The sequence below is a fragment of the Plectropomus leopardus genome, chromosome 2 (genome assembly GCF_008729295.1).
Source record: "Plectropomus leopardus isolate mb chromosome 2, YSFRI_Pleo_2.0, whole genome shotgun sequence".
NCBI lineage: Eukaryota > Metazoa > Chordata > Actinopteri > Perciformes > Serranidae > Plectropomus > Plectropomus leopardus.
The window spans coordinates 13,861,899-13,884,881 of NC_056464.1; the positions used below are offsets into that span (position 1 = coordinate 13,861,899).

Consider the following 22,983-nt stretch of genomic DNA (forward strand, 5'->3'; position numbering starts at 1 on the left):
ATTCAAGCAGAGCACATGACAAATCGGAAACACTTGGCATCTTTGTTGTTTCTGAGTGATGGACATTAACAAAAGCAAACTCTGCCATTGTTTATCCCTTCAGGGAAAGAAAAGCCAAGTTTCATCACTGTTTTTATGCTCTCATAGCCAATGTCTTGTTGCAGTTTACCAAACATGTCGTTAGTGGTATATTGTTTGTGAGTGAACAGGCTGTAGTCTCCACCAGCAGTGGAGTCACAACAATGTCGTCATGAATGTGAACAAAACAGTCAGGTCATGACCTGACTGTTTTGCTCATATCCCCAACAATGGCATGTCTGTGATGTTGTGAGCAGCTGTCCATTAATTAACCATTTAATATTCATTTCCAATGTCAAATTGAAATGAAAAATCACAAATATGGTTACATTTTTTTGCACTGTACATTACAAAAATCACAACTAGCGTACTTTAACTGGGACTTCTATCAGCACTAGACCTGCAGTTGTGTATTTGTTCTGCTTTGACGTCCCTCTGCTCTGTTGCAACTTGACTACAAAGACAAACCCTCCTGCTCAGCTGGGTGAGAGCAGAACTGTTGATCACATTTTTGACTGACAGAAGAAAAAAAATCTCTCCTGTATACCTTCATCTGTTTGTTTTGTTAACAGTTAACTACACAATGAATCAGTTAAGCACAGGGGCGTAACACACAGCCCCCGTGCCTGAGCCTGGTTGGCTTTGCACACCTAATATTGATGCACTTGTGAAGACTAAGAGGTGTCAGGTTTCATGAGTGAGTTAAACAGTGAGTAGCCTTTTTTTGTGTAAAATTCTGCTTCAGAGGCTTGTCCACTCTGACCAAAAACAGTCCTCTGAAATAACAATAAACACTTATTGTGTGTTTAAGATTGTGCAGAATATTGTCAAACAGCATCTTCAGTCCAAAGAATCTGTATCACACCGTTATCTTAAAACAATATTGATGGGACCCAGCTGCTAAGGCACAGCCAAAGCATTTGATATTTAAATGGTTAGTAAGATAACTTAAACTACCTCCTCAATATCTTCCACTTTAGCCTGGTGCGTTGATGTCAGCATTACTACACAGGAGTGGAAATGTATGGAAAAATGAGTGGTAGACTGGCTAAATGTGGGAAAACAGCGATTGCTGAAATTGCAGTTCTCTTAAGACATCTCAGACGTTTAAAACGTACTTCTATAAGCTAAAAGAAGGGGACATTTTTTAGGTGTTGTTATTTGTAGGTTATTATGCAATGGGTTTACTGGTCAGGCCAATGCAAGATGAAATTTGGCTGTATGTGGCCCATAAACTAAAAGGAGTTTTATGCCCCTGGTTTAGCCGAAGAGCAGGCTGACTGCTTGTTTTCATTACCTCATTGTCCACAACAACAGGTAACTTAATGATGTTTACTCAGACAAAACAAGGGCTCATCCTCATTAAATCCCAGATGCTTTCTAGAACACGGCCCAGTAGCCAAACATGTTTGAAGTTTTTATTGTTGAGGCCTCTGGGTGCCACCAGATGGACAAACTCGTGTCTCCGTGTAAAACCATGAAGAAGGAAATCAAAATCTGTTTGTAACAGATACAGCAGACGGAGACTAGAAACGGTTATCTTGTTAGAGAGGTCAAATGTGTGACTTTTAACCAACATACAAAAAAATACTGAATAAATCTATGCAGATGCATTAGTTTTTGGGGTTTTTTAAGGTTAATGTGAAATTTCATTCTATTCAATCATTGAAGTGGAGTAGTATAGAGGCCTCAAAAGGCTCAACTTAGCAGAAAAGTTGAAGTAAGTAACTGGAGCGATCTAAAACAAGTTCAGGCTAATTTTAGTCATTTCTTCATGTTTGACGTCATTTATGTCAGTAAATGTGAAACTTAACTGTTATTATATATGGTTTGTAGTTCATGTTCTTAATTGTATTCACACATCGGACATATTTGTTGGAACACTCTTACCACATGGTGGTGTCCTTTAACACCACGCCACCACGCAGGGTTTGTCCTTCTGGTGCCTTAGGCAGAGTTTATTCTGACAGATCAGTCTGGAGAATCAGGCATGGCATTTGGTTAATTCATAATCATATTGTCCAAAATGTGTAAAAAGTTCTTTACGTCATAACACAGCTGTCAAAACAACACACGATGACTGATGAATAATTTAGCATCAACAAGAGCAAATTGCTGTACAGATTTTGGGTGGGAAAAAAAAGATGTCTGGCCTCTAGTGTGTAAAGGCCTTTTACTTGTCTACAATGCCTCCTTGAGGGTTAAGTGGGAAGGATCACATACAGCCTGGAAAGCTTTGCTCCTTATATTTAATTTCTAGCCTATGTGTCACTTGGTTGCATCTGAATTTGAGTACATTTGGTTCTCCTTTGTGAAAATATGCACTACCATTTTATCACTGATTTTGTCCACAAGCTTTTAAGAAAACAAATGTCTCTCTTTGTTTTGTTGTCTTGTCTATACAGTCACCTTTGGTATGGTGGGAAGAAAGCCAGTGGACTTGACAGAGCTTGTTTACTGGAAACGCATACAGTCTTTATGGATAGGCGAGCCAAACCAATGATCTAACACAGTAGTTCTCAACCCTTTTTTCTGTCAAGGACCCCTAGATTGATACACATTAGGTCATGGACCTCCATCTGAAAAGATTTTGCTTCGTGGACCTCCCTCTGAAAAGATTATGGTTGTCAGATATGATTATGATCAGAATGCTATACTTTTTAAATACAGATGAGGAGATAACTGATCAGAAAGTCACACATATGACTTTAACTCACATTGGTCTCACTTCTATAAACCATCTCAAATGTTCTGAGAATAGTCGATGTGAAATCAGCAGTATCTACTATAAAGCAGGCATTTGAGTCATTAGCCAAAAAAAAAAAAAAACCGCTAGTATTCAGTGAGCTGTGATTTTGAGCTCTGCGGTCAGTTTTGGTTGTTATGTAATAATTGCATATGCTCTAGGTAAACATTCGTCGTCAGCCCGGTTTTAAAAAAAGAAAAAAAAAGTTTTTCTTTCTTATGGAAAGTGCAATAAAGATCCCTTTAGCTGTAATTATGCTTTAATGAACAAACAAAACTCCACAATCAGTAAATAATAAACTTCTTGATTCAAACACTAAACGAGTGTCAGTCCTCCCTTTGAGGCTATATAAAGCCGTAAGATGTCATTGAATATAATTTACTACCTTTCGTCCATGGTCCCGAGCGCCTGCAGTGTGTTTTTGTAACCCTGGTGATTGGGCTGAGGTGGGCGGGTCCAGGATGCTGAGGCGGACTCTCATTGGCTACTCCGCGTGGTGAGGAGTGGGCCGGGAGCGCGCGGCCAGCTGTGAGGGGAGCAGAGAAAACAGCCAGGAAGAGTACTAAAGGGACAAAGAACCGCTGCTTCACATCTCATCCTCTCCACCAAGCTGAAAACTTCAAAATCTGCGTCTTGAGAAGAGTTTACTGCCTGTTCTCCGTCTGTCAAAGTAAGTGTTTCCTCTCACCTCTAAGATTTCTAATGTCAGGCTCGTCAACCGGAGATAAGATCTCGCACGTGTGAGACTTAACTAACCTTCTGCAAAGTGTAGGGTTTTTTTTTTCTATTTGGGCGAATTAAAACATGAAATGCTATAAATGTATGCATCTTTGTCCTATTAAAACTAGTTTTATTGTACGTTCAATCAACTGTGTGTTTAAAATGAAAATGTCATATCCCCCAAAAGTTATCATTATCAGAACATGGGCTACTACAGTGTGCTGCATTACCTTAATACCCAAATAACATCCCCAAATGTAAAAGGAATTAGCGTTTCTCTACTATGTATGCCTTGCTCTGGTGCAGATTGTAAAGGAATTTCCCAAAGAGGCTGCAGGACTCAGCTGACTCAGGATGAGGTCTTCCTTTTGTCACTCACTGTGAATATTGGGAGCTGTGCTGGCCAGGGCTTAACAGGCACTTGATGGTTGATTTGTGCTTTTCTGGATTCAACAATAAACTATACAAGACGACTGGCTTTGACTGAGAAAGAAATACATTCAGCATGTGGAGTTTTGCATCTCTCGGTTGACTTGCCTATATATAGCTACCTTTCACTGACAGAGAGCTTTCAGTTATTATTTGGCCTCATTGTCCTCATGCAAGACCACATGTTTGAGACATTTTGCATTGTTACACTATCCATTTACAAGCTGCTGTAAATATGAGTCTGAGAAAGTGTCAGCTGTGGACATTCTTCTGTTGGGGGTGGGTGTGTCTCCACTGGTTTTGTAAACAATTCAAGTGTTTCATAAATCTGAGACAGTAGTAGTCTACATATTGTTGATTCTGTCACTCTCACTTGCTGGCCAAATTAAAGTAGCTCCTTCCTCTGCTAAACTTTGATTAGAAGGTAAACCAGATGTTTCAGATGACCACGAGTAACATCTGACACAGTGTGATATTTCATTGACTGTGTGCTGCTGCAGGGTGTTCTTTCAAGCATGTAAACTCTGCAGTTTGTTTGGCTGTTACCATGACGTCAACTCAGAAAGCATCCACTCCGCTTCAACACAGTAAAGACGCTGAGGTCTCCTTCCCTCCCTTTCCTCCAGGAAAATTCCTCCTTGGGGGCTTCTGGGCCCTTCATTGACACTTTCATGGTTTACCCCTAAAATATGGAGTCAACTTTCCCTCTGAACCGCTGTTGCACAGCCTCCAGGCACAGATCAGCAGATAGATGAGGGAGGCAGCGCCCAACCCTGCAGGAGCCCACATTTGCTCTCCATTAGGCAGTTTGACAGAGAGAGGAATCCTTGTCACAGCAACCCAACCTTCGTTCTCACCTTAACCTTTCCAAACTCGCTTTATTCTCTCTATTATTGGCAGTCAAATGTATTTTCACTGGTTGCTTAATATACTGTAAAACTGTGGTGAATTCTTTCAGGGATTCACAAGTTTATACTTGTGGTTGCATAGAGGCCAGTGAAGGTTTTCTGGGAGCTGATGATGGCCAAACCAAATTGTTACTGCACAAGACTTCATACTGAAACTGCACACTTGCTCAAATTATGGGCAAAACTACGACTCACCACAAATTACTCTCTGCCTCTGCAGCATGCAGCCCTCAGTTTAACCCTTTGGTATTGGAAAAAGTTACGTTTAAAGTCCACCTCATTCAGAAATATTCAAAAAGCACAGCTCAGCACAGCTTCTATTACAGATGCTTATGGTCTTTTGTCTTATTAACTCCCCCTAGATCACTGTCTTGTCCTCCATCGTCCTGCATAATGCTGCGCCCAGTTGCCATCCACTGTCTCCTGTCCACCTTACTGTGCACATTGACACTGTGCAGCGCCCAGTCAGTCTCTAGCCCCCCTGTCATCCAGCTACGTCTAGCCGGGGAGAAGCGGAAACACTACGAGGGTCGGGTGGAAGTTTTCTACAATGGAGAGTGGGGGACGGTGTGTGATGATGACTTCTCCATCTCCGCTGCTCAAGTAGTGTGCAGAGAGCTCGGCTTCATGAATGCTGAGTCGTGGTTGCCCTCGGCCAAATATGGAAAAGGAGAAGGTAAGAAAACTAGCATGGAGTTTATTAGAACTGTGTTGGTCTCCAGGATTTGGTCAGAGTCTTGTATTTTCTAATCAAACCCAAAATTATGCTATCCAGTGGTTTCGGAACTGAGGTGAGAGTTATAGGGTGTCATGCTCAGGAAACCGACAAACCACACACACACGGAAAGTTTGTACATTTCTTCATACAGTTTCATATATTCCATGGAAATCCTTGAATAAGGTACACGTTTCCTCCCGTCTGACTGCTAATCCCCTCAGGCACTGGTTTCCCCATTAGAGGAGAACTGAGACGCACCAATCGGCTCTGAGCATGGGGGGTGGACTGGAATACTGGGAGTGTAAACCAGACGCAGACGTAATCTCATCTCCTTCACTTTGTCCTGTATGAATTCCTTCGTCACTGTAAAAACACTGATGGGATTCCCAAGTCTGTACGTGCAAAAGCTGCTGGCTGCTGGTGATAAACGTCAGTTGGTAGCTGTTAATTAACTCAGTGTCCCTTGTTAACGGCACATGTTTTCCCACTGGGTCGGGCCACATTCAGCCAGCCACTTCAAAAGTAAAGTAATTAACTTTGTGACTTGCTTCCCAAAACGCCACAGTAATTATAGCAGTTTAAAATAACATATATGAAGTGATACACCCCATGCATATAATGTTGCATGCATATAACATTTTACAAGAAGCAATTTACATTCAGTTTGATGCACATGCCTGCACTGGCTGTGCAGACAGACATCTGTTTGCACTGTATTTTGGAAACTGTCGTAGATATATAAAGATTTGGGGCTCAAAGTGACATTTGCTTCACTTTGAATGTTGTTGAGTTGCATTTTTTTAATGAGAAGAGGAGCAGGAAGTTTATTCTTTAACAAAAAAAATCATCACAATTATCATTAAATAATTACCAAACATTTAAAGTAAAGATTTCCTGTCAGTAAGTTTTTAATCTGTAATAGCATCATTTTGAAAGGAGATTATCTGAGGTCAGGATACAGCTGTGTGCATGTGCTTGAATGGAAACTACTTCTATCTGTGTTTTCTTGTTGTTGGTGGAAACACGTGGCTATAAAAGTGTTCAAGAGCATTTTCCATTTCCCATCATGATGACTTATACACCAGTGAGAGAAACCACCAAATGGTTTTAATTGAAGACACGACTACATAACAATTTCAAGGACATCCCTTTTGGATACAGAGCGTTTTTCCTGCAGGGATGTTGATGGCATCCTCAGATGCCCTTACACAGCTATTATTTGCAGTTGTGAAAACATGTTTGTGTAAAAGAAATATTAAAAACATTTATGCTTCAAGCTACAACTCCAAACAGGACCAGATGCAGCTGGACAAAATTCATCTTGTTTAGATCTTCTTAGGAACAATGTGCTCTGTACAGTTTGTTATAATTTTGAGTGGCTGGCTTAAAATGCCAATAAAAGCCCAATCATGGCTCCCTTGTGCACTCTGCTCCCTGTTACATTCCCATAAGACTTGGGAATAATAGTTTTAACACACCAATCCAGATTCATCACAGCTGGCATTGCTGACTAGTTATTTAGACAAAGGATTACTGAGACAAAGCTGGTTCTCACGTGGAAACTCTGCTGTAGTTTAGCACCAGAGGACTTGGCTCCTGTTATGAAAGTGTTCCAGAGGTAATCATCTGTCTGGCAGGAGCTGGCTATGTGACCATATAACATGCAGTCACTTTCTTGGTATGATCAGGATGTTCCTCTGCAACATGTTGAGACTGTCAGAATGATGAGCAGTCCATTGGTGGTTTCCATGGTCACTGTTCTGCGGTTTCCCTCATGGCTGGTTTATAACAGCCAGCTGGATGGCAGATGATCCGCTTCAGCCATGACAACATTTTACTGAGCAGATTTTTCTTCTGAAAGAATGCGTCAGGTTAAGCTGGAGACCAAACACTGCATCTCCACGTGAGTAGATTTACTGTCCATTTGACTGGACGTCTGTGGAAATGCTGACATTGATGACAAAAGGGTGTGAGACATGGTTTAAGTTGACATGGTCCTATTTATATTTTATTGCAAATGGATCCCATATTAGGCAAAGTTATTGGGAGCTGAAGCTTGGGGCTGGCTCAGTGGAAAGAGTGTTGCACCAGTGCTGCACTTGTAAGGGGTTTGACTTTTGATAGCAAGGGTCAACCACACATTGGAATATAAATGTCATAAAATATCAACGTGCATATTTAACCCACATCATACATTAGAAAATAAGTCCTGGGGTGTCCGGTGGCTCAATGGCTAGAGCGGGTGCCCCATGTACAGAGGTTGTGTCCTCGCCGCAGGTTCGATTCTGGCCTCGTCCCTTTGTTGCATGTCGCCCCTCTGTCTCTCCCGCTTTCACACCAAGTCTTTCCTATTCATCAAAGGCATAAAAGCTCCCCCCAAAAACTTTAAGAAACCCCCAAAGTCCTGCAGTCCCAGAAAGCAGCACAAATATAACCATTTGCCCAAATCCCCATGAAACAGAAGTTAGAGCTTCTTCAGCTTCTGTTCTGTGACATATTTCTTAGTGAAATTGTATATTGGAGTAGTGTAGAAATACAAGAGGGATTTAAGTCAAATCCTTTGCATTTGATTGGACCACTAAAAAGTTGGCCGATATTTTAGCGCACCACAATGCTAGAATGGACTTCACTGCTGAAGGGTCTGTTAGTGCCATACACACCATTCTCCTTTCCCTAAAGAGGAGGAGAAAGGCAAAATGAACAAAGTTTTTACCCGCTGATATCCAAAGCACACGTCTCTTCCTATCTGACTCCATATTGCTCTGTTTTCTACTGCAAACCACAAACAGTGTAGTTTTATATGACCGGTGTGGTTAGCTAAACGTCTTATTTTTATTGGATGAAGCTTTATAAACACCCCTGAGTGCTGGATGAGCCATGAAACATTTGAAATCATTTTACAGAAAGATAATAATAATAGTATTTTGATGTAAAAAATATTCTGATACTGATTTTTTGGACATATATTTGGCATATATCTAGAGATAAATGATCAGTAAAAACAGGGACACAGGATTAAAACTGAGAAAATGTATTTTTTATGTCATGGGGACTTAATATCTTTCCCTCTCTCTCTGCTTCAGGCCGTATCTGGCTAGACAACGTGCACTGCTCTGGCAGTGAGAAGAGCCTGGCTCAGTGTCACTCCAATGGCTTTGGAGTGTCAGACTGTAAACACTCAGAAGATGTTGGAGTGGTGTGCACCCAAAAGCGCATTCCAGGCTTCAAGTTCATTCGGAACCAGGCCATCGGCGATGAGGTAAGTTCCCATGCAGCAACACACACATGATTAAACCTGGACACATAAAGGACACTTATAGTAAATAGATATGTGCACATAAACTGCCTCAAATGTTAACTCCAGGGTGGGATCGCTTGATCACGTAGTTAATAACACTCCAGTAGCATCCACTCATGGTTCATGTGCGCACACGTAACCTGAACAGATGTTCAGCACAATAAAAAGTAGGATAGGCTGTGGATAAAAGAAAAACCTTATCACAGTGAATTGCTTCAAGGAGCTCAAAGTATTTATTTCAAATCCTTCCAACTTTCCAGACCGAAACAGACAGATCAGTGGACTAAATTTAATGTTTGTCTGTCTCTAGATATTAAGAGGGGTAATATTTTGCTGCTTTTAAACAGTCTCTCAGCTGCTATGGGTTGCCATTGTAACGACATGTATCTAACCATTGTTATGATACATGTCGTAAACAAAATGCCCAAAACTTGTGTGATGAAAAATCCATCATCCTATTTTTTTTGATTTACTGATTGCCCGTGGTCCTTGCAAACTTCTCAGTATATACTGTCTATTTTTCAAAGTAGTGGTTGCACAATTTAAACTTTAAGGTCTAGCATGTGGAATTTAGTGAGATGGTTTGCAGGTTGCAACCAACTGAAACTGCTACCATGTGCCAATCGTGTTCGAATACTACAATGGCTGATGCAAAAACATGAATGGCCAGTCCCATTGAGAGACACAATGTTTTGGTTGTCCAGTCTGGGCTGCTGTAAAGACAACATTGTCAACTTCATGGAAGAGGACCCACTCTATATGTAGATATAAATAGCTTATTCAAATCAAACATCGAACAAAAACACAACAATTTTTAGTTTCAGGTGATTATACACTAATGAAAACATAGTTATGCTTATTATATTCAATATCTGCCAATATATCCCCTAAAACCTATACACTGGAGCTTTAAGAAATGTCTTGGCCAGTTACGGCTCTGCTACTCTGTAAATGGGTTATTGGGTAAATCTGTAGCGGGGATCAAAAAAAAGAATCATCTTTGAAAACAGGAAGTTGCTGTAGCATCAGAAACTGTAATTTAACTGCCAAAACCTACACTTTCAAGAAACAAAGTAAACTTATCATCCAATCCCTTGTAAATATAGGTAGAACTTGCTTAATTTATACACACGTGAATATGTGTCAGAGTTTTTGTAGTATTCGGATGAGAGTTAACATTAACCTAACCAAGGTTAGTTGGTGATTTAGTCTAACAGTAGTGGCTGATTGTTTCATAGTTTGAGGTATATTTTTTTGTCTTTGTGAAATGGAATTTTATATTTTATTGTCATTATCGAACAACATTTTAATTAAGTGTCTTATCGGATGTATAGACCATATCCCATTACCACTTTAACTCTTCAGTGTCAGTTAAACTGACTACCTAGTTAAACAACAGTTACAGCTGGATGTCTTTAGGGCATAAATGCTCTTTATTCATCTCTATGTACAAACTAGTATGTGTACAAGCTGATTTTAATCAAGTGATGCACAGATCTCCATTTAGTTCAAGTAAACACATCGTATAGAGGCTCAGTTAATAACTACTTACTAACAGCTGTTGTAACCGGATCCAGTGTTTTGCACTCTGTATGATTAAATGGATACAACTAGTAATGAAAATTGTTTTCAAATGGGCTAACGGACACTAAATCAGCATGTCTGGAAAAAAATAGACAGCACTTCTCACGTGTACTTAGTCATATCTGCCACTACATGAAGCCAGTGAAATAATCTACAAGTTAGCGTCTAATGTTGAGTTGTCTGCTCCAACATTTGCACTGATGACTTAGCCAGGCTCCTATTAGTCTATTCCTGCCCACACCAGACCCCCACTCGGCAGCCTGGGAGATTTTGGAGATGACTCAGAGAAGGCGAAGACCATCCTGTCCGACTGCAAAGAACGCCTTTGTACCGGATGGAAAGTCAGTGTGGGTTTGTGGACATGACAGGAGAAAGGGAGAGGGAGGGGAGGGCAGAGGTATTATTTCAGATTGTCTGAGAAAAGGTTATTAAAAGACACGGAGGGTTTCCCTGTCCTGAAAACCAGACTGATAGAGATGAGGCAATATTTCTTTGGCAGCTCAAAAGACGGCCGTTGCTTTAATACTTAATGACTGCATTCATACCAGAGTAGTTTGTTTGTTTATACTAGAAGTCGGGTGGGAGTTTTGGCCAGACTCCTTACAACAGCCAGAGCACTGGACTGTGATTTTTACTGGGTTTAGTAAAGGCAACACGCCTGAGGAGAGCATCTGAAATCCCTGTGTGTCTTTCTGTTGCTTAGTTGAGTCATGGGAATGGAAGAGTAGAAGAAAGGACAAATTAAAATCTTTAATCACAGACTACTGTACCGTATTCAAATTGTTCTTACGTTTACAGGCTGTGCATGTAAGCAGCACCCTCTTGTTCCCTGTCTGTCTTGTGTATTTAGGGTCTCTAGTGTGTTAATGCAGTCTGGTCCCCCACCCTGTAAATATTTCCTTGGTCTGGCCGTAGCCTTTCAAGTAGCAGGGGAGTGGATTGGGAAAAGGTGTAGCTACACCTCTTTAACCGTACTCGAGGTGACGTCAGCAATGGGCAGCACTGTTCCTTGAATTCTGTTTATTCACAGCATGAATTGACATTCTGTGCTCAATCTGGAAAGTTAACACCCTAACCAAATGTGCGCTACAGTCCAAGTAGAGGTCAATGCCAGAGGAGTTGCGCAATTTCTCTATGTGAATGCTTTCCAGCTTTCAAGATGATAAAACTCATATGTTTGATATATGAAGAGTGTGGCATGCCAGGGGCTTTGTATGAACTCTGAGCTTGTAGTATAAGGGATGTGTCTGTTCATGTTGATATGATATAAGTGAAAGTTACAGAGTTTGTATTACTGGGAATATATTCTAGTAGGCACCTTGTCTTTTTCCAATACTTTATGTCAGGGTACATCTACAGGTCACAAAGTTGTTTCAAACAGCAATGATTTTGTTTTTGTGAAAGATACATCATGAGACTGCATTGGAGTTTATGGAAATATGTGAAAATAAGACTATAAGCTTCCTCTGGCGAGTTCAGCTTTGACCACAAATAATAGTCCCATGAAAACATCAGTCTGTTATAAATGAAAACAGAGGCTTTCACTGGCACTGGCATATGAAGATGTGCTACCCGATAAGCACAACCAGGACCTTGTCAGAGGTATCATTTTAAAGGGACTTATGATGCTTTTGCTTGTTTTCTGTCTGATATATAATGGTGCAGTTTTGGATCTTTATATCAAAGGTGGTCAAAGTTTCAAATAATGAGGTAAATATATGTAAAAGTAATCCCTGTGAATAAAAGCTTCAGGCTTCAGACCATTCTCAATACTCTGTTTCAAATATATGTTTTTTCTACTTTGGTTACAGCTGATTTCAGCTCATGACAGATTTTTTTAAAAGTTCGTATGCCCCATACCATAGACTGTATATAAAGATGGATAATGTTTCCCCACTTAATTCCGCTGTGCTAAAGTGAAGTTAAAATTTCCCAAATGCAGCCACTGCAATTTTGCACTGGTGAAGTCATTCGGAGCCAGAGTCTACACGGTAGCGATCTCTGCGGTGGGAGCATTCTCACCAAAATAACCATTCAACCAATTGCAAGAAGCCCATTGAATGCAAGCGCATGGATTGGCTGACACAGCTGTCAATCGTGGCGGAAAATCCCCTTTTTATAGAATCAAATAACTAATTAAAACTGAACTTATCATAAAGATGATCACTTGAACAAACATCAAGGTGATGAGAACTACCTTGAGTGACAAAAACCATCTTTGGGAAAAATGTACATGGCGTGTATGTTGAGTTTTTAGCTTGGCCTTTATCCCATTCACTAGCATGGAGGGGCAGGCTTTATGACCTATACTGCAGCTAGACACCAGGGGGCAATCGAGATTGAAAAGTTACTCTCTAACTGTCATATTGTCCATCTTTATAAACAGTGTATGCCCCATACACACTCCTTCAAGTAGCCCACACTGCTGCATGTTGCTACATGCTAACATCAGGGAAATCTCTAATCTCGGTCACAGATATTCATTCATTCATATCTGGTTTATTTGTTCATGTCGTTGTATTAACTTCTCCTTGATTTTGGATCACATTCCTACTGGAACATGTCTGTTTGTGTTTAAAAGTGGTTTTCAAGGTAGAAAGTGTGTTACAGTCATTCAACACCTGCAGTTTCAGTGCAGGGATGGTGAGGTACAGAAGACCCGCAAATGCTGATCAATAAGAGCAGACCTTAGGAGAGGGGCTTAAAGAGACAGGCGCTAAACAAAGGGCGGCGAATATAGGGGTTCCAGCACAGACAACAGGGGGAAAATAAAGTGTGTTTTGACCATTGGAGCATGTAAAAATGTTCCAGAAGAAACCCAAAATACAAGTATGAACCTGAAAATGGGCATAATGGGTCCTCTTTAACGACTAATCATGTCAACTCATGCTTTATCAAAGTAATGTCAGTCTTTACTACTGTCCAGCTGAAGACAAAAGCTTTGTCTCTTACCATTGAAAGCTAGTTATGCAACACTCCTGACACAGAACCACATAACATGCATTGCTGGTTGACTATCTCATTGTTGTGAATAATGTTAATCATTTTAACATGCAGCATCTAATGCCCCTCTAATGCTTTTATGGTTTTCTTTTTATTTGTCTGTCTAACCAGGCACAGTCACTTTTATTATGAGCTTGGGTTTGGTCTTTTAGTCAGTGTGAGCAAATACATTTGTCAGCAGAACCAAACACTAAGATGGCAGGAAACTTTGTTTATCATCTGTAAGTGGGGGCTTTTCAACCAACTCTGCCACGTTCAGTCCTTTATATGTGAAAAGCACGCTGCATGTGTCATCATGATCATAACTAAATGCATATCATTTATTTAAGGATAATGATAGGCTCATGGTTTGATAGGAGTTTTTCCGGGATGTCCTTAACAATGTTCTCCGAAAAGTTGGCGTTGCTGGCATTATCCTCCACACTGTCCCCTGCGGAAGAGAAATATCCAGTTGGTTATAGCATTTCAGTCACAAACCAATGCAGGTAGAAAAAATAAACAATTTTCAAATGGATAAATCACACACTACTGCTTGCAGACCCTCTCACATAAATATAAATAGATTATAAGTCTAGATGGGTTAATCTTTTGAAGAATGATGAAGTTTTCTTCCTGAGGGGATGAAAAAAAGGAGCACCACCAACAGCTGCCTTTGCCCACCACACCACTTTGTGTGTTTACTTCAACTAAACACATCCAGAATCAACACACAGACGTCAGAAGCCAGTTGTAATAACAGAATGCAGCGGTTAAAAGCTTTTTGATCCATTGCACATCTAAACAGGGTAAAGGTTGCTCTTCTCCATCAGGCGCGACGGTGTCAGTTTACAAGAATTCCTCACAGTTGCTGCTATACAACAAAAAGAAACCTGAGCCAAAGTTGGATTTGCCTCCAACATGATGTATGCAAGAGGCTTGAGAGGAGGAGAGTGATCGAGGGGAGAAAAGGTTGATGCATGTCAGGAGGCTGAGGGCGGATTTTCTCTTGTGGATAGAGTAGCAGACAGATCCACCACATGTTCAACAGCTGGATCACACTGTGGCCTGAGCTGTCCTTTAGGCTGCAGTGTCCAAAATCCAGACTTTTATAATACATATCTGCACTTTATGGGCATACCATTGAGACTCAGTAAATGTGAATTATTGTACGTGCAGCACACATATGCATCAAGACTCATAGATATAACATATTTAAGCTTTTCAAATGTGAGATAAAAGGTTTTTATTTAAAATCTAAAGCCCTAGTTCACAATTTGATGTAGAGGTGTGTTTCAGAATTTCAATATAAATTATTTAAAGAGGACCTATTGCGCTCATTTTCAGGTTCCGACTTATATTTTGGGTTTCTACCAAAACATGTTTACATGCTTTAATGGTCAAAAAACACATTATTTTCCTTGTACGTTCTTAACTGGAACGCTTGTATTCACCCTCTGTCTAAGAATGCTCTGTTTAGGCTGGACTGTTTAAGCCCCCCTCCGAAAAAGCCAGTCTGCTCTCATTGGTCAGAGTTTGCGGTCTTCTAAGTCTCTGTAACGTTATTGCAGACAGGGAATGACCTTAAATCAGTATAGCTGCACTGTCACCTGTGAAAAATCACCAATAACAGCTTTTTAGTACTACCGGACATGTTCCAGCAGGGATATGGTACAAAATCTGGGAGAAACCAACAATATCACAGACCAAGAATATATTTTTCCATGATGTCAGCATGTAGCTGCATGTAGCAGTGTAGTTGCAGCTGAGGAATTATTGGGGAGAAATCAACAACATTGTGAACCAAGATTTCATAATCCCTGATGTTAGCATGTAGCTACCTGTAGCAGTATATTAATGAAAACACTTGCCATAGTTTGCCTGGAGCAGGTGATCATACAAAGAAATCCACCACCGGCTAACGTCTGCTTATCTGGAAAGTAGAAAAAAAATTACTCAGAATAGTCTGAAGCCTGAGGTTTTATTTTTAAATTTGTTTACCTCATTATTTGAACATTTGCCCTGTTTGATATTAAGTTATCATTTTATAAAATTATATATGACAGAAAATAATGAAAAGCATAATAGGTTTCCCTTTAACTTAAAGGAATAGACTGGTTTTTTTAAGTCATACCTTTTCTTACAGAGAGTTAGACGAGTAGATTGATACCATTCTCATGTCTGGCCATAACACATAAAACTGCATACAGCTGTCACTTATCTTAGCATACAAACTGGAATGAACATTTCAACATGAAATATTGGCCATATATAATTTATATGATTTTACAAGTAATTTAAAGCTGTGTGTGTATGTGCATGTGTCCACTCTACCTATTGTAAGGATCTTTTTCCTTTTGGTTGTCATGATGGGAGCAGTACACTCACTGATAGATATTCCAGATGCAAAGCACATAGCTATATGCACACACAGACACACACACACACACACACACACACACACACACACACACACACACACACACACACGTACACACACGAACAGACACGTACACACACTTCCTCAGACAAGTCAGTCAAGCAAACTTGGGGCCAGTGAGGCAGAAAGTGGGGTGGGGCAGATGTGTAAGTCATTTGAAAGAGCCGTGCTGTTCTCCTGCTTTTCATCTAAACTGTGGCGTGATTATCATTCATACTTGCCATGTTTTGTAAGGTGGAGCGGGAGTAGGTGGGTGAGTACCCTGGGCACGTGTAGAGAAACGTGCAGTGAGGCTGTAGGGCTGAACATAACGGAAGAAATGCACAGTAGTGGAAGCATTAGTCAGACACACTGGCTAGACCACAGTCTCATGTTCACACAATCTACATACTGAGGGGGACTGCTCAGAAAAACAAGTCTGCTCTCCATTTAGAAAGAGTTCAGTAATGGTCAAAGCTCACTTCACGAACTAAGGAGGTAAATAAGGACTGTTTTCTTTTTTCTTTTTTTGTAACTAACCCCTTACAAACAAGGCAAAGAATTATTTTTTAAACCAATATTTCCATTACAGCCAGTCATGCTGTAGTTAAGTCCAACTAGCCCAGTCTAAACCTTTCATATATCAAATATTGACCATTTATGATTTATTTACTTAGAACAGGAAAAGAGTACTTACAGAGAAAGGCCACAGAATGAATGACCCACTACAGTGCACATAGTCAGGGAGTGACTGTGAAATGAAGCAACCTTATAGAAATGTCTGCAGAGTGGAAAGCCTGCACTCATCACACATTCTCACATTTAGGCCAATCCGGTTGCCAAAATGGTAGCCTAACCACAGCATGTCATTTTTCTTTAACAAACAAGATATTATTTGTGGATTTGTGAACTTTAGAGCTGCTGGTAGTTTTTTATCTTTAAAACCCAAGAATCTTTTCATGTATTTCAGACATTACTTACCACTAACTCCGAATATCCAAATTGATATTACAATATTTTCACTAGAATGTGATAAAATATCATCTTGGGCCATGCTCTGTGTGCTGTGTATTAATTTTCCTACGTTTTTCCGCAAAAGAGTGCTTAAAAGTGACCAGTGTGTAGATTTGGGCCTCTGCCAAACAGGATTATGCTGAGTTTATGTCTGGTGGTCTGGGTTCGGTGGTGGGGGGGGGGGCGGCATTTATCCCAGCTGTGGATATCTGTCTTCTTGTCTTTAGCCTCACACGTTCAGACTCCGGACAGTTTCCTCTCTGTGAGCCAAATTCAACACTGGTCAGACCCATCTCAGTGCCCCCTTTCATGCTCACCTTGTACCCATATTCTACCTGGTGTTTCTGTTTTCACACCTGGCTTCACTCTGATTACTCACATTTTCCGTTTCCATGTTCTGTATGAGTGAAGTTTTACATATTTCAGAAGTTGGGTTACATGTTTTGAAGAAGCTTCAAGTCTTTTATACCATAAAGAATATCCTTTCATGTTTTAACCCCTTAAAACCAGAGCAAACCTGACTTGATTTCTTTCAAAAACAGGTGAACAAAATAAGCAAGAAATTAACTAAAAGTACATAGAGAGAAAGTTGAAAAACCAAAACACAGAAATAACCTGGAAAAAATGCCTACAAAATTATAATAATTGTATAATGTAATTTAAAATATGTAATTATGATGATCATAAATATAGTTTTTTCCCTACAATTTCTATAAATAGTTTTCTAGATCTACTAATTTCGTGAAATTTGTGAAACATTTATTACTCAGTTGCCTTTTTCCCATGTTTTTAAAAGAAATTGCACCAATTTGCTCAGGGTTCAAAGGCTTAAATATTGTGAAAGGTGTCTGAAAGCAGTATAAGGAATGCTATGTTGCTCCAGGTTTCAAAGGGTTAAAGATAGGTTTTAATTTGAGAGCAGCGAATCCCTGATCATAATCACGTCTCCTCACCCTCCCATCCTGCCAGGCACTGACGGAAAACATGGTGTCATGCTACGGCCAGCAGGAATCTCTTCATGAAAGAGTGGTTTTTACCCGCTCTAACCGCTGCGGTCAGTGGGAGGACTGGGGTCACTGTAGAAACAGTCTGACTCCTCCTGCTCTGCAGTATTTAGTGTTCAGACACCCTGCAGCCTTGAACATTCCCTCAAGCTGACGCCATCTCAGGAAACCACCCTGTTGGCAAATGCTTCATATTTCTGGGAGACATGCCTGGAGGTTGGCTTTTTCTGCAGAGTTAAAGAAGCAGGCCATTACAAAATTACTGAGATCAGCATACCACTGAGCAGCTCAGTGTTTTGGCTTTTTCTGGCACCCGCAGTGCAACCTCGCACCCAGCCAGGAACAAACTGCAGAACTTGGCTGAGGGAGGCAAACGAACAATGGCAGAATCATTAGGTAGCTGTTATCCCATAAAGCGCTGGAGGTCAAAGGTTACCATTCCATCCTGATTTAGGGGTCTTTAGGACACATGATACTGTGGTTGGTGACCCTCGGTCTGACTAACTGGCTTTACAGCCCTTTTATAGTCAGTGCACTGTGGACCACCTGCAGACACTCTCCTAACCTAAACTCTGCAGCAGCTTCTGTCTTTATTCTCTTTTGATTTACAATTAGAATTTTATGGATAACATTTTTGTTTTTCAACTTCTATCAGTGCCATTACCTTGCCTTTTTCTAATCATCCAAGATGCTACGTGACAAGTCTTTGAGGAGACTTTTAGCTGGATTCTTCCACACTTCAAAGACTAGTTTCTTCTTTTGCGCTCTGGTTCATTTCAAGTTCTTGGCCCAGTGAAATTTATGACATTGATCTATTTCATGTCATTTGTGAATATCCAGTGACTTTTCATCAAGGAGTCTATACAAGATACTAGTGAATTACAATTTATTCCATTTAAGTTTTTTCCGTGGAAACCCAAACAACGTTTGCTGGTTTTGACAGCTCTGTACTGTAATGTTAGATGTATGCTGTCCTCCTACTCACTTACAGGCCCTCACATCTCAGCTCTGAACATGCAACAAACATGAAGCAAAAATTCCAGACATTCATCCAATCTGCTAGGGCCTCTTTGCAACACTTAACAAGTTTAAACAAAGATTTAATCTCCAGATTTTTCTATGTGACTTGTTGTATTTTCAAGCACATGTGCACACATTGCCACATTGGAATTTCTTTTTTTTCTGAAACACTTCTGGATTCATGCACAATATGTTCTTGTTTTATAACTCATAGACTGTGTTGTGTTTAAAGTATATCAAGAAGAACAGTGCATGCAAAGTCCAGAGCAGAAATAAAACCAACTATATCCTCTAAATGACATTTTGACTTTTTGACAGCACACAATTTATTATCTCCGTCAGGCGTTAGACTGGTGGGGATCATGCATCGGGTTGTGTGAGTGTGTCAGTGTGTGTTTCTGTCTGTCTGCAACTAATCTTGCTCTACCTGACCAATCAGCCTCATAGTTTTTCATTTTTATTGATTTTTTTATACCATCACTGAATGCCGACTCCTCTTAACTGACTGGTAGGGACAGCATGTTCTCCAGAAATCGTCTCATCTAAGAACTTGCCGTAACGTCTGTTGCAGGCCACATTTTTGCCTTTGCTGTGTCTCAAAATGTGACATCCATATAAAGGTTTGGTCTTATTTTCAACTGGAGCATCTGCCAAATAATTCCATACCCAATATGTTGTGATTCACTAAAGTTAGGAACAATCTAAAATGAATTAATCCCTGTTTTTTTTTTTATCTTTACCTCCATCTTGAGGAGATCAGGGAGCCAGGAAGGACAATTCCACCGGCCACAGCTTCACTGATGTTTTGTTTAGAGGTGCACCGATTGTAAAATTCTGGGTTGATGTTTAAAATAACAATTTTGCCAATAGCCAGTGTTTTTATATTGTTGTTTTTCTGTGTTTTTATACCTCTTTTTGTGCCAGGGAAACAAATAAATCTGCACTATAAAAAATAACTGAACTGTTTTAAAGTCATTAAGCCTTTCATTACACTACCTTTGAATGAACTCAAATTCAGTCATTCGCAACATGTAATACCGAACTTCTTCAAAGGCCTTTTTATATATCGATGATTCTTTCTAATCACAGAGACCATTTGCTGATTAGTCTTTGTTTTCTTCTTGTACCTGCTCATTAACTTAAGTTTTTGGCCGTTTTTCTCGAGCCCTGCTTTTTGGAAATTAAATTTATGTGAACAACAAAATAATATCCCCCACTGCCATCTGCGAGTGTCATGTCATGACAGCTTTGTTCAGCCACAAATCATTCCTCCGTGTCATTAATAACTGGGCTTTAAACTGTACTGACTTTGACTGTAGGCTGCAGCACACCAAAGTAGGAGATAACAACAATACACGCAAAAAAGGAGATGATTTAATCAGGTAGCCTACTTCCGGCAGAAGCACAAATACCAAGTAAAAATGACCAAACTCCCTCTCAAAGTCAAGAAAGGACTAGTTCATTTTGTATAGTGCTTCAATTTAATGGATCATTACACATTAGGTATAGAACTGATCTAAAGCTGCTCCACTTTAAAATGAGACCAAACTTTTCAAAGACCAAAATGTGGCCTTTGACTGTGAGGCTTGTTTGGCAGAGATGATCTCTGAAAAACTGCGTCTTCTTAAAGAGGTCAAACTTCCTGTACGTTACTTGTAATATGACATGCCATGATGAAATATTTCCTCTGCTGCTTCTCAGGGTTTGACAGTGCAGGTGGAGGATGTGAGGATCAGGGCCACATACTCTCACCGGAAGAGGATTCCCATCACTGAGGGCTTTTTGGAGGTGAAAGACGGAGGCAAGTGGAGACAGATCTGTAATGAGGAGTGGACGGAGAAGAACAGCAGGGTCATCTGTGGCATGTACGGCTTCCCCGGGGAGAAACGCTTCAACACCCGACCCTACAAGTGAGTAATGCTGCCCCGGAGCCAGCAGCAGGGTTTAAATAAGACCAGTTATATGTAATGAGAGTCTGTACAAAGTCAAAACATAAACATTTAGCTTTTAGTTAAGTTGTTTACAGTTTAGGTTATTGGAATATACTCGTGCTACATATATAATGAAACACACTGTGTCAAAAACACATGCTATCATTTGAGGCACACCACACATTCCTGTATGATACAAACACTTTTTTTATGTTTAAAATATTGCATTTCCTAGAAGGTAATGGATTTTTTAACTGTTGATTTTCAATGTATTCAGGAACGTCTTATCATAGCAAACCAATGTTGAGAAACGTTACGTAACCATGCATGTTTACACTAGTCATCACTCAACCCTTCATCCGTTTTCCACACTGAGATTAAACAGACTCGAGCTCAGAGATTCTTGACAAGAAGTCAAACACTGCCACAGGAAGTTTTAGAGGATGAGCCATGCTGGGAAACAACTTAGTGCAACTCGCTGTGAAACAGTGGCTGTTTTTGGCTGTATCTAATTGTTTCCTTCTTAGCAAAAATGTCAATATGTAGCCTAAAACACAAAGCCAGTTTTTTCCTAGAACACTTTGTTTATGTACAATTTTTTTATCTGCTCACATGGTTGCAACTGAAGTTCAAAACAAAACAGATGCTTACGGCACATGAGCGAATAACCACATGAGCAAATCTCCTGATCTGGTAACTGCATGAAAGAGAACACCCTAACATTCGTCTAATATTCAGCTGTTTAAAGAAACAAATGTAGTTAGTTGCCCTCAAGAAGAACATTTCTTTGTTGGTTTGGTTTTTGGTGAAGCTCATGAGTCTATATTTGCATATGTTAGTCTACTCTATTCATTATGCACATTCAGTCAGTGTTAGTCTCTGAATTCAAATGAAAGGCTCCCAGTACCATCGTCCAACCACAGTCAAATTAAAACCAGAGAGACGTCAGAAATGCATTTGTTTACAAATATTTGGAGTCGACGGGATGATCATGTATAATGTGGTCAGATTTGCACCTTGATATTCACATGGATGCTTCTGGCTTGCTTAGGGATGCTTATGATGTAGTTAGAAAAAGGCAAAGAAGATGACTTAAATTAAAAAGGTTTCTTTTTTTTTTACAGTTTTGGTAGACATGGAGTCATCTGATTTGATGCTAATCTTACATATTGATGCATTTAAACTGAAGAAACCACAGCGTAAGAAGCGTCAGCTCAGCAAGGAGAGCTTTGTTTTTTGTTTATCACTTAAGATCACAAAGCCTTTGTGGTTTTAAAGTGTGTGGTCTCACATGGTTCACTTTTTTTACTGAGGTGAAAGATCACGTTCAATCTCTCTTTTATCTAGAACAACAGAGGACAACTATATTAACCAAACATGCTGATAACAGTCTATTGAAATCTAAAAATCTCAATCACATTTAGCATCTTATCACATTTCATGGCCCACCGGTTGTTCTTGCATTTTAACTGTTTTGTAGCTACATAATGTTTACAGCATCTGGATAAGCTGTAAGAACTAAAGGGCTGTAAATGTTGCTCATGCTGGTTTCATTACATGGTCTGCTTCTTCCACGGCCCCGACCTGCTTCAAGGCCCTCTGTTGTCGGGTACCTCAGTGACCCTTAGTTGATGACTTCCACTCAAGTATGGGGGTCGTGACAGTGAGGGACTCTCACAACAATCCCCCCATTGTGCTTCACAGCGTGGTGTGGTTATTGTTGAATTCTTCACAATAAATAACTAAAACACCCATATCCCTTTAAAACCGCTGCTTAATATTTTTGTGAAGTGCGATAAAAGAATAGTAAAATATTTTATGTGCTGATTATGCTGCAGTACTGCCAACCATTTTCCAAACCAAGTGGGGTTTTTTTTTTTTTAACTTTTGAAGATGATTTTCATACCTGCAATTGTAGTATGGTATGAAAATACCCTTTTTAATACAAAACTTCACATAGAAAGTCTCACACATCAGTATGTAACTAAATTCACAGCAGACTGTTTTGAAGCTCCTCTTTGTTGTTGTCTGATGTGCTTGAGGAAATGTGGCTCAGCTGGTGATGATTAAGTGTTAAAAGTCTGAACCTCTCATCAGCACTTGAACACACCAAGTGGACCACTTTTCATAACAGT

General features: G+C 40.0%; 1 protein-coding gene across 1 annotated transcript in view; it reads left to right on the plus strand.

Annotated features, from left to right (window-relative positions):
* The first annotated feature begins 3,370 nt into the window (after positions 1–3,370).
* Positions 3,371–22,983, plus strand: part of LOC121954272 (lysyl oxidase homolog 2A-like) — a 38,982-nt gene continuing 19,369 nt past the window's right edge. Inside the window, exons 1-4 of the mRNA XM_042501650.1 lie at positions 3,371–3,494; positions 5,244–5,557; positions 8,683–8,858; positions 20,619–20,827. Of these exons, the coding sequence (XP_042357584.1) occupies positions 5,275–5,557; positions 8,683–8,858; positions 20,619–20,827 (668 nt within the window). The 5' untranslated portion in view covers positions 3,371–3,494; positions 5,244–5,274. The remainder of the gene's footprint in view (positions 3,495–5,243; positions 5,558–8,682; positions 8,859–20,618; positions 20,828–22,983) is intronic.